We start from the raw sequence: 12,526 nt of genomic DNA, 5'->3' as shown, positions 1-12,526 counted from the left end.
ATAAACAGCCATTCCCCCTCCTGTTTCCATGCTCCCTTCAAGTATTGGAAGGTCACAGTGAGGTCTCCCGGAAGCTTTCTTTTCTCCAAGCTAAACAAGCCCAGTTCCCTCAACCTTTCTTCATTGGAGGGGTGCTCTCCAGCTCTCCGGTTATCTTTGTGGCCCTCCTCTGGACTTGTTCCAGCAGCTCTGCAACTGTCAGAAGAAGCTGCAGATGCGCTATAGCTCACCTTAGTAACAGCAGAATAACAGGCAAAAACAGTCATAATCTCTCTCTATCACTGTTTTACCATGTAAGAATACAAAGTCTTAAAGATGGCATAAGGCAGTTGGATGAGAAATAATTTTTCCTACTGAAAAGAGTATCATCCATAGAAATTTTAAGGCTCAAGTTTTACTAATCAGCAGCACGTCTTCCTGTCGTTCTTAAGGAACTTTTGTACGCTGTGAACCAATTTCTGGTAGCTGCCTTGCTTTAAAATAAACTAGAATCATAACTGTTCCTTAAATGGAGAATATATATTAAAACTGTTAAAGAAGTTGTCTGAATTCAAAAGCAAATCACAGAACACTGTTACCATATACAGACATAACCAGTTTATTACCACTGTTTTTGAAACAAATATATTCAGATACTTGAACAGAGTTTAATTCATGTTTATTTCCACATTTGGTCTGTTACTGTATATTACATAATGCACTGAACATCCAGCAAACAAACAACAAAACCAGAGTGCAGATTAAAGAAACAAAGTCAGTTCTTATGATATAAGGACAGTAAGTGGCAAATTACTAGTATACAGCATGTCGTTCTACCACTGCTATATGCATGCAAGTTCAACTGATCCCTCTGAGAATTGCATGTAGGTATCCAGAAAAGGAAATTATTCTTATCCTACGCTGCATCTTCGTAATCTTATTTTTTTTTATCTTTCAGGTCTGATCCTGCAGTTCTTACTCAGCAAAGTTTCCGAAGGATCAGTCAAGTTAGTCTTTTACCCCTGCTGTAGCCTACATAAAGCCCATTGGATCTCTCAAAACATCTGATGAATTGCAGTTTGAACTTGTAAAAGTTCTAAAAAATAACTGTAACAATTGACTAAGAGCATCAGGGCCAAATCCAGGAACTGACCTAGATAGAAGCCTCAAGAACTGTAAGGACAGCAAGGTTGGCATCTGGTGAGTTAGGCACTTTCCTGATTGGTCAGCCTCTTTTAGGATCACAGTTTTAGATGTAGGCATCTTAAATCTCCTTAAATACTGCTTTGAGCACCTACATTCTCTTTTGGATCTGGCCTTGTTTTCTTACTTGAATAAATACTGTATCACACTGATATTATGCACAGGCATAGAGAATTGACCCTAAAGAAAAACAAAATGTTAATATAACACGGTATCACAAGAAGTCTACAAGAAGGTGCTGTTCTTTTCTGCGCTTGGGTTAGGCACATTTGATTTAACAGCTTTTAACACTGTATCCCATTTACTATTCCTATGTTCTAACTGCCTTTTCCTAAACTTGTGCTGAAATAAATCATTGCTGTCTTCATCCTCAGCCTCTGACACTATCTCCATTTTTTGTATAATCAGTTTAATGAGGTCGTGTTGCTTTTCCAACAGCGTCGATATATCTTTGAGCCTAAGAGGAAGAAAAAAGAAAAAGAAACAATTTGAAAATAGAATAAGCTTCGTCATTTGGTTTCAAAGGATTGTGTGTATCTGCAAACCAATTGGAATTACAGTAATTGTGAGTTTAGAATAACTCTGGAAAACTTCCATACACAAACCTCTAATTTGGAAATGAGTGTGCCTTTTCCTTATTAATATGGTTCACTCCAAGGGGAAAACAAGCCCATCCTCTTTCTGCCATAGGAGAAGAATATTTCTTCAGCACTTTCTAAAGTATTTACTAAATTAAATACATTACAGAATACAAATTAAGTTACCATACCAGTGAACTTTATTTAAGGACAACTGATACATTAAATTTTACTTTGCGGATTAAGCATTGAGTTTTAGAATGCTATTTTAAAACGGCAATACCTTTGTGATACAGGGCTCTACTGACTGCTACAGTAATAAGACAACGTATACCTGTATTTCTGCTTCAGAACTTCCAATTCTAATGTTGTATCAGTGCTCTGTGCATCTGTGGTAGAGTCCTCACACCCAAAGCAATACTGGAATACACTCTAAATAAAACATGGTATCAAAATGAAATAAAGTACTGTAATCTGAAAACAGATAAATAACCCTAAATGGGTAAACAGTACCAGCCCCAATACGTTCTTAATGCTAAAAGTAGTTTCGGGTATAAAGTTAGTTTTAGAATACTAAACATTCCCATTGCCAAATATGCTTAATCAGAAAATTCAGTCTACCAACAGCAGATGGAATTAAAAGTAGACAAATAGATATAAAGAAAACAGAAGTGAGTACTTACATTTTCAGTCTGAATAACTTCTGTAACTTCTCTTGACCAATAACATCACCTATCACTGAGAATTCAAAGCACTAATTATAGCTGAATAAATTAGGCTGCACTCAAACTGATCTGCCACTTTAACATCAGATAGTCATGCTATCATTGATATCAATTAACGATCCAATTAATGATCTAAGTTAATCATACCACATTTTAGTACAAAATCTAGAGTCAACTATTCACAACCTTACCATAAATCCACAGTATCGTGGTCTGTTAGGATAGACTGTGATTGATTCCTGGTCCACTCGACTTAGGAACCAAAATGGCAGCTTCTTCTCTAAGTTTGTGTGAAGATTAACCTAAACATTATTTTGCATTTAGAATAAGATATATTCTCTTAAGATAGGGACACATTATATCATGAAAATAACCATTATGTTAGTATATTCGAATCACCAAGCATCACGTCTCAGAGGATATGTACACAGCACTCCATGGTATAATATTTGATCCACGTAGTCCAGACACTAGATACCATGTAGTCAAAGCAGTATATAGTTTTTTGTAGAGTTGATTATTCCACACAGCTATGCACTCTTAAAACTGAAATAGCTTTAGATCTGAGTAAACTCTTGTGTAACTGAGTTTACTGTGACTGGAACATTTCATTACTCTGTGGGTTGCAGTATAGATTACAGAAAGGTTCAAAGCCTAAATACTTCATAGCCAAAGATTTTGAGACTAAACAATAATGAGGGTGATCTTTCCCTTTAACTGTCCTATACCCTTTTCCTAGGTTATGACAGAGCAAGTACAGATTAAGAAGCCAGAGGAATCACTGTAAGGAAAATACTCCTGCGAGCAGTGCAAGTGTGTTATATGAGTGTCTTCTCAGGAGATGCTAACTTTCCATTTATTCTCACATTGCTACAGAAATACTAAGCATGTATGTCTATTAAAAATGCTACAGAAATACTGAACATAGACATTAAAAAAAAAAAGGATATCCAGTATAAACCTACTGCAGACTGTTACAGAAAAAAAACACACAAAAGGTTACACACTCAGTAAAGATCTGAAGTTGCAAGATATCACTTTTTCCTCTTCTTCCCTCTTGGCAACAAAATACCTCAACAAGTGGAAAGCATTAATTGTCATAAGAACTGCCCTTATACTTCTACTTCACTTCTGCTAAGTCTTTATATATATTAAGGTATCTAAATACATTTATAAATATTACTAAGTTCCTTAGTTATACCTGGCATTGCAAAGCATCTTCTTGGTGCACAAATGCAGACAACTGAAAATAAGGCTTAGGATAGAATGCCCATATTCAACTTTGCTTTACAGAGATGCTAAGTTGTTAGTTAATGATGAGGGTGATAAATTAGCTAATTATTTGGATGGTTTTCTAGCAGTGATAATTCCTACAGTTGTGTTTCCATGTGTTTCTACTTACCTGCATTGCAATCCTTTTGAGGGCAGCATATTTTTGCACTTCAGCTATGTCCCCAACAGCCAAACCAATCTAAAAATACAGCACAGGATCAAAGATACAAGAAACATTTTTATTGTGGGTGGGTTTTTTTTTTTTTTTTTTTTTTTTTAAATAATCTGATCTGTGCTTTCAATTGTAATTGTTACATTTAAACACAATTTAAAGTTCAACTTGTTGCACTTGAATCTGGAAACATAACTCTTTTGTGCATACTATATCCCTAATCGCTAGCTCTTACATTTCTTCCAATGTCAGTGTAAAGTCAGAGTGTAGCAGAGACCAGAGGGACTATGCCTCAGCAAAGAAGAAAAACAGTTTCTTCTGATATTTATGCACTCTTCACATATGCAGAAGCTTTTTTTTTTTTTTTTTTTTTTTTTTAACTCCTTACAGAGAGAGAAGGCCATGCTCCTGCCTATTCTAGAGCCAAACACAAGAAATAGAGAAGACCTTCTTGCAGCTCAGCAAATTTCATCAGTTACTTAGTTGTACATATCTGAAAATATACAGGACAACCCTGCAACAATTAAGTGAAAGGCAACTTGATGTCACTAAAAATATTTATTTGTTACACCATGAATGAATGTTACACATGATTACTGAAGTAATTCTATATGTCAAAACTGTGTACAAGTGTGTATACACACACACACACACACACACACACACTTAACCACTTCTGTATATCAAGAGGCAGTTTACTTACTAGCAAGTTCATAAGAAGGATTGGAATAAGCAAAGTAAATATGATCAGAACTGTGTAACTCAGGAACGGATATGGCAATTCATTGCTCAGTAATGGATCAAGGAATGCATCGTGATAATTTATGTCTCCCAGCATCATTGCAAATGTTTTCATTACAGAAAGCAGTGGCGTGCTGTATGTTTGCTGAAAAAGAAGAAATGGAGAAATTAATAAAAACCCACAAAACTATGAAATTTGTAAGTAATTTTGGAAATTCTTTATTCAAAGGCAACATCCAAAATGATAAAGAAATCACAATGGTACTCAACTAACCTGAGAACCCAAAAGGACAAAGAAACTCAGTCCAAAGGCCAATATCAGGAAAAAGAAAACGACCGCGATCCGAATCAAAGTCCTCAGAATTTCCCAGAACATCACAACGTAAATGCCATAATTTTCAAATCTAGGCAATAAGTGAACCAAAAATATAAGAAAAAATAAATACTGAAGTTAGAGCACTATTAAAAGTCATTGTGTTTTCAACAGCCTGTCCTCTGACAAGCTCACCCCATTCCTGGCCTACACAGCATCCAAATCTCAGAACACACATTGTCACAAAGCAGACTAATCTAGTTTTTCCCCCAAACCTGAACTTATTTATGTTTTGTGCCAGACTCAGGGACCAGATGACTGTGTTACGCTAAAACAGTAGCACAAGGTTTCCCCCCCTAAAATATAAGCTGAAAGTAAAGCAAACCTAATCTTAATATAAATAAATTTGTTTTTATTTGCTACAGTTCTACTGAAATCAGTAATCAATAGCCAACGGTGCTTTGAGAACAGATGGCCTGACTCAGAAAAATTAAGCATACAGTAACTGTACAGCCTACAAACAAACGAATAATACACAGGGAAGGATAACATTTAATCTACCATAAGAAAAAAGGCTGAACACTCAAGGAATTTGATTTTTACTGCTTATGTTCAATATCATTTTGTGCATAGAACACAGCAAAGGACAGAGGACAAGCCCATTCGTTAGTTATCTAAGCTCAGACACGTGTACAACGTTTGTCAACAAATGCAATGTCATAGGGAGATAATATCTTTGACACTGCTTTTACTGACAAACCTTATCTTTAAAATGTTTCAACTACAGTGAAATGCTATAGAAATTAATCAACAAATAGAGTCAATGTCAACTCACAACACGATTTCATCTGTTGTGATACTTTTATAGAGCATTATGATATAGACAACTGCTAAGAGAAATTATCTTCACTTAAGTTATGTAACTATAGTCTGTTCTCCTTCTGCCACCTGTGATTTACATCCTTTTGTAGCAGTATTTATTTGGGGAAGGGGAAGTCAACGACCTTTTGTTTGATTTTTTTTTTCTTAAGTGAAATTCTAAACATTCTTTAAAAGAAATACACAATTAATTAACATCAAAATACTTCTTGCTATTTCTTTTCTATTCATCGTAACACACTGTGATTCTTTACATAAAAAACACCAAAAATTACAGTTTATCAGGTAAAAAGAAATACTCTTCATTAGATCCTAATCTAGACACTTGCATAGCTTAAATAAATATATAATAGGACTAACACAATCAACTATGTTCTCAGGTATGTAAACTATCTGGAAATATTGAAATTATTTATCACAAAGCAATTAAATAATTGTTACCGCTGAAGATAAAGCAAGAAGTTCATCCAAGACAAGTATACAGCAATTGCTCCACATTCCCACTGCAAATGAGCTGGTGTGTTAATAAATAAAGAAGACACGAAAATTATGCTTGTACTATAAATTGTCCAGTCCAATAGATTGGAGTAATCCAACAAATATTTCAATTTCTAGGATTTAAGAGAGACAGACACATATTTACAAGTCATTCATCATTAAGGGACTGAATTAAATAACATCTATTTAAGTATTCTTCTCATTTTTAATCTTATTTGCAGGAATAAATCATATTTCCCTTGTAATTAGAAAAAAGTCAGATGTATTTTAATATCATATAAAGTGCCATGTACACTGTAATTAATTTTATGAATTTATTTCTGTATATATTTACCTGCTGAATGAGCTGAAATATTTCTTTGCAAATTCCCAGTAAACTCATAATTAAAACTAAACACATACACACTCTTGTGAAGTATGAGTCCTGAAATATAAAACAGAGCACAAGGCAAATCAGAAACTATTAAATGAACAATGTTTATTTTAGCTCTGCCTACCTTATATTACACATTATGCTAAGGTAGTACTAAGTTTATTTGAAGCAAGCTAACAGACTAAAATTCTGTCTTATTAATGCTTTTGTTAAATTCATGTCAATTACATTGTGGTTAAGTAATTCAAACAGAATACGAAAGTTTGAGTATTCCCATGCTAAACAGTTGCTGTTAACCAGTTACACAGTTGTGAATGGAATTGCCGTATGCAGGCAACATTTTCAGTATGTTTTGCCTCTACATGAATATAAATTCTGCAGTCCATAACTTAACTATCACACTGCAGCATAAGGAATGACAACTGAAGTCTTTAGAATGTGCACAAATTGGAGTCCTGACACCCTTACGTGGCTGTTCCCTTTGACGTCTTTATTTACAATCAGTATAGGCAAAGAACTTTATAGCGAGCTGCTTTATATTGGCACAGAAAACAACAGTGAATTTTGACTTTTAATAAATAAATTGTAAAGCCAACTCCCTCATGCGAGTTTTCTGCAATATATACCTGGCACATTACAGCGTATATCTTTAACCTGAATTAAGAGCCATAGAATGGCCTAGGTTGAAAGGCACCTTAAAGATCATCTAGTTCCAACCTTCCCCGACTTGCTGTAGGCAGAGCTGCCACAAACTAGACCAGGCTGTCCAGAGCCCTATCCAACCTTGCCTTAAACACCTCCAAGGATGGGGCTTCCACAGCTTCTCTGGGCAGACGGTTTCAGTGCCTCATTATCCTCTGAGTAAAGATTTCCTCCTAATTCCTTATCTAAATCTCCCTTTTTAACATTTAAAACCATTTCCCCTTGTCCTATTGTTATTATTGTCTTGTAAAAAGTAGTTTCCCTCCTGTTTATAAGCTCCCTTTTAGTACTAGAAGGACATAAGGAGGCCTCCCCCAATGTAATACAAAATACAGGCAAATGAAGCTGTATTTGAATAGGCAAAAAGACTTAACAGTTGACGACTATTTATATGCCAAAATTTTAAAAAAGCAACATCAGTTTAGTTTGTCTGAAAAATAAAAATATATGAAAAGTTGAAAAATTCACCGTTAGCTCTCTCTTTATTGTTAGACATATGTTATTCCTTTTTCTTCAGTGTTAAAGGAACACTCAGTTCATGGAAGAAACTGAAATAGTCTTTTACCAGCTAAGTTTTTAGAAAATACACTGAAAACAAGAAATCATAATTAAAATTTATCATCAGACGTCACTGCTGAATAGATAAAAATAAACACTTCAATTCTATGTAGAGTTGATAAATAATTAACAGCTCAAAATAATCGTAACTTCCTTCCACAACCAGTCTAAATGTATTGTGAAGAATAAGAAAACTCAGTACCTCATATTCTAATGGTCTAGCTTCATAGATTTCTGTCCCATTCAAAGATCTTCCTGGCTGTATGTGGGTGACCAGAAGAGTCAATGGTATCAAACCAAGAGAATAAATGCCTAAATTCATTAGATGCGCTCGAAAACCATAAGCCATCCTTGAAAGTAAAAAATACTCCATGTTACATTTGATAAATTTAGAAGAGCATGCATTTAAATTTAATAGGCAAAATGTTTTCATGGTAAGTATTATTCCAAACATTTTTTTGTGACCAGTGTTCACTAAGCTTTGTGTGAACTGTGGCAGACATTCTAAAGCATCATTTTTTTAGCTTTATACTATTAAACATTTTTTTAGAAAATATGTGGAAGGAAAGACAGTGGCTGCTTCTTCCATACATACCAAAGAATCATTACTAAATTCTAAGTTACATTTTATATAAACATTAGCATATTCTGTGTACATTTATGAGTGTTGTATACAAAAGACATTGGTGTCATTAATGCCACAGTAATATGCATGTTCTACTAAACAACTCTAAGATACAATAATCTTCATCCTGATGTGTAATATTGCTTTTTGTATACATTAAAATACACGTACCACTTCATTAGCAAATATTCTTTGCACACGGGATGACTAAGTAGCTCCATGCGATTGTGCCGTACCATGGCCTACAAAACAAAAAAGTACCAAGGATCAAATCTGTCTCTTCTAGCTGAGTAACATGCTTACTAAACAAGCTAGCCAACCTTCTTAACTTGATCACTAGTGTAATGGAAACTACAGTGTCTGTGTAAGATACTGCAAAGGTCTTTTCTACATTCAAAGCTATGATTCTGTCTTCTCCGCCTACTGAGTCCTCCATTTTCTCTTCTGCAGCTCTCATGCTAGAGAGGCAGACAAATCTGGAAGACTGATTAATTATCTAAGTTTTTAGGAGTAAACATTTTGCTAGCTACAGATGTGAAATGACCATGATTTTCTAGCTACATTTAACTAGAAAGTAATTTCTCTACTATTAAAAAGTACACCAAATCTAATTGCCAACAGTAAGCCCAAAAAACCAAACAAATCAGCAAGATCTCTCTGTAATGATGCTGGGAAGGAAAAAAAAAAAAAAAAAAAAAAAAAAAAAAAAAAAAAAAAAAGAAGTGAAAATAAACTGGCAATGTTTTAGAACAGCAGAGTCTTTGGAGAAGAGATGTTATGATAAAATGTAACAAATCCTTGATTTTATCACAAACAAGGCAGCATGGAATTACATCAGAGTAAAATAAAATACTTACATTTAAAATGGCAAGCGGTTCATAGAAAATGTCTTCACTTTCCTTTAATTTCTTGTTAAGTGTCAGGGGACACTGAAGATATCTGAAGTTGTATTCAATCTGAACAATAAAGAGTAGATAATATGCTGAATTTTAAAAAGCTTATCCCGAGAGAAAAAAAAGCAGTGTATCATATCATAGTGTTTGTAAAACTGATGTTTACTAATTGTTGGTCAGTCTGCCTGTGAACATGACATTGAAACAGAATGTGGTTGTAACATAATTGTTTAAATATGTTATATTGCAATAAAAAAAAAATACACCTATCTTCTTAAAATACTAAAAATATCATTAATGTAACTAGAATTTGCTTTAATGTTGACTTCAAAGAAAAGCTTGTACTCAGAATTTATATGGCATTGATAATACAATATAAATAAAACGTGTACTAACAGAAAATTTGAAAGTTTTCTGCTAATGATGTACACACAATCCAGTGTAGGAATTCATTAGGTGATTTCGATTACGGCTTTAAAGATAATGCAACTGTAACACATTCATGCTTCCTCAGAATCTTCTATTTATGATTTTGGAGAAGAATTTACAAAAAAACCCCACACTGAACTCTGAATTATTTATAACAATTGTACTTCTTAGGACAAGCATGTATTTTATATGCACTATTATTTATCACTATTACTTTGGCATAACCACAGCCCATCTGCGACACTCTGTTTGATTGCAACAAACAACGCAACAAGATTAAAGTTGACAGATTGCTCAGGTTTGTTGTTATACTTGCTAAAATGTGTAAGCATGAAGATTACAAAAACAAAGCCATTTGCAGCCCAAAGATCAGTCACTTGTCTTTTCTGGTAACATTTGATATTTATCTACAGACATGCCACGTCAGTAACGTGTCACACCATGTTTACAAACATTAAAATATACATACTGCTTTCTTTCCAAGCTTTCAAGTGTATACACTTTCAAGTATTTCTTTCAATGTCAAATAGTAAAGAGAATTAAATCACTGGCTTCACAGAGAATAACACAGACAAATGTTTGAAGACTGCTAGAAGCTGATGAAGTGACTTTAAGGTCTTCCAAGAACTGAGATGTTTGGTGTTGTGGTTTTTTTTTTTTTTTTTTTTTTTTTGTGAATATATTTTAAATGCTCAGTTACTGGAGAGTAACTATTGAATTCCTCATGACTTAAGTTAAAGCAATTTCAATTTATACCAGGATGCTTGTGCAGCTACAGAAAATACTGAACAGGTATTAAATTTAAATCTAGTACTAGTAGTTAAAAGTGAGGTTGATGGTTCTCTAACTTAATGCTTATCCAGATAACGTTCTGTTGCTAATACATTGCCAGGGACATTGTGACATATTTGACTTCAGGATCATAAAATCTACTGACTTTATACATTTCTTCATCTACTTACATAGAAATCTCGACTTGTCTTTTCCTCTGAAGACTCAATTATGCAGTTGTCCAAAACAAGCTTTGAAGATGAACAGAAACGTGAACAAAAGTGATACAGATAACATTCATCAATAAGAACACAAAGTTTGTGCATGAAGAAAAAGGCATTCAAACACAGCAGTACTTTAACAGAAGAGATGATTCAGACAGGTTTTATGGTTTATATTACACATACACAAAATTCCAGAATTTACATGTAGGAGTTAAATAACGAAATTATTCAGTTCACAAGGCTGTATGTTAGTTTAAAGGTATGAAATGAAAAACATTCTTGAATATATACATAACAAGCAATTTTAATTAAAAAAAAAAAAAAAATCAAAACTTTTCTCTAGCTTGATTTAAGAATTAACTCAGAAGGTGAAATTACCTCAAATACCCTTGAAACCAATTCTCCTCTAACTTCCATCATTCTTATAATCCTTTTAAATATATACGCTATACATAATACACAGCTAGGCTACTTTCATCACTTCATTTTGCTCAGGAAGCCAAGATCTTTATCTATTTCTAAAGAAATTCAAGAGACCAGAAAGGCCTGAAACTATCACTACAGCACAGCTAAATTAACTTACGATTTTTTTTTAATTGTTATAATAATCCATGTTATTTAGGAGAGCATTAGATTGATGATTGATACAATGTAACTAAATTTGAGTTTTTTCGTGCAGCTCTGTCTTTTAAGTGAGCAGTAAACTTACTTTAAATGAATCAGGAAGATACTCAATCATTTCCAGTAAAGGACATTTATTGGCACTAGAATAGTGAGAGAATGTCAGAACAGCTTCTTCCCATCTGCAAAAATAAGTTGAAATTTTTGAAGAGGGATTAGTTGCTTCTTTTTAAAATTAGAATTGTCATAGAATGGCCTGGGTTGAAAAGGACCACAATGATCATCGAGTTTCAACCCCCCTGCTATGTGCAGGGCCGCCAACCACCAGACCAGGCTGCCCAGAGCCACATCCAGCCTGGCCTTGAATGCCTCCAGGGATGGGGCATCCACAGCCTCCTTGGGTAACAGTAAAATAAAACTCAAATAATCCCAAATAAGTTTAGATATTATCTTGCAAATCACAGTACGTAATAAGTTTACACGCCACCAAGTGGAAAATCAGCTATAACTGAGTAACACTGTAGATACTTCTTTGAGAATGATTCATATTTAATTCTGTTATCAATTAAACAAACGTGTCAACTATGCTAAGACCTTCTCAAGAATAGGTGTCCTTCTTTGCACTCCATAGGGAACTTCAAAATAAAGCTGGAATCTTGGATTGCAAGATGAGATGAATACTAGTAAGTACTACAAAATACTGGCAGTGTTCCCTCAGCACTTACCAAAAGATGTCCTCATCAGTCAACAGTGAAATGTTTTGGTCTTGAAACAGAGCTTGATTATATTGTAATATAAAATATTCTAAACTGTAGTTGAACTGCCACATTTTTAAATATTTGTAACACATTTGAAGCAACAACTTTGAACTAATTCTCTTGAATGGTATTAAGCTTATTAAGCTTTTGATTAAAAAGTCTGCAGGTATAGAACATTACATGAAAGGGCTAAATTATACACATATGAAGAG

The 12,526-nt window shown here is 34.0% G+C and overlaps 1 protein-coding gene across 5 annotated transcripts in view; it reads right to left on the bottom strand.

Annotated features, from left to right (window-relative positions):
• Window positions 1-609: 609 nt before the first annotated feature.
• The window catches only part of TRPA1 (transient receptor potential cation channel subfamily A member 1), a 32,110-nt gene continuing 20,193 nt past the window's right edge, over window positions 610-12,526 (bottom strand). For 2 of the 5 annotated variants that reach the window (XM_048940140.1, XM_048940141.1), the window contains exons 15-27: window positions 11,645-11,738; window positions 10,903-10,962; window positions 9,476-9,574; window positions 8,790-8,860; window positions 8,196-8,343; window positions 6,695-6,784; window positions 6,304-6,473; window positions 4,945-5,074; window positions 4,633-4,815; window positions 3,888-3,956; window positions 2,677-2,787; window positions 2,095-2,192; window positions 610-1,639 (exon numbers count right to left, since the gene is read on the bottom strand). In XM_048940140.1, coding sequence (XP_048796097.1) covers window positions 1,408-1,639; window positions 2,095-2,192; window positions 2,677-2,787; window positions 3,888-3,956; window positions 4,633-4,815; window positions 4,945-5,074; window positions 6,304-6,473; window positions 6,695-6,784; window positions 8,196-8,343; window positions 8,790-8,860; window positions 9,476-9,574; window positions 10,903-10,962; window positions 11,645-11,738 — 1,555 coding nt within the window. In that variant the 3' untranslated portion in view covers window positions 610-1,407. Of the gene's footprint in view, window positions 1,640-2,094; window positions 2,788-3,887; window positions 3,957-4,632; window positions 4,816-4,944; window positions 5,075-6,303; window positions 6,474-6,694; window positions 6,785-8,195; window positions 8,344-8,789; window positions 8,861-9,475; window positions 9,575-10,902; window positions 10,963-11,644; window positions 11,739-12,526 lie in introns of all 5 variants that reach the window. The other 3 variants (XR_007375932.1, XR_007375934.1, XR_007375933.1) reach the window with 3 other exon arrangements.

The sequence above is a fragment of the Lagopus muta genome, chromosome 3 (assembly GCF_023343835.1).
Source record: "Lagopus muta isolate bLagMut1 chromosome 3, bLagMut1 primary, whole genome shotgun sequence".
NCBI lineage: Eukaryota > Metazoa > Chordata > Aves > Galliformes > Phasianidae > Lagopus > Lagopus muta.
Note: the sequence above shows the minus strand (reverse complement) of the source record. Positions and strands in the feature narration are given on the sequence as shown.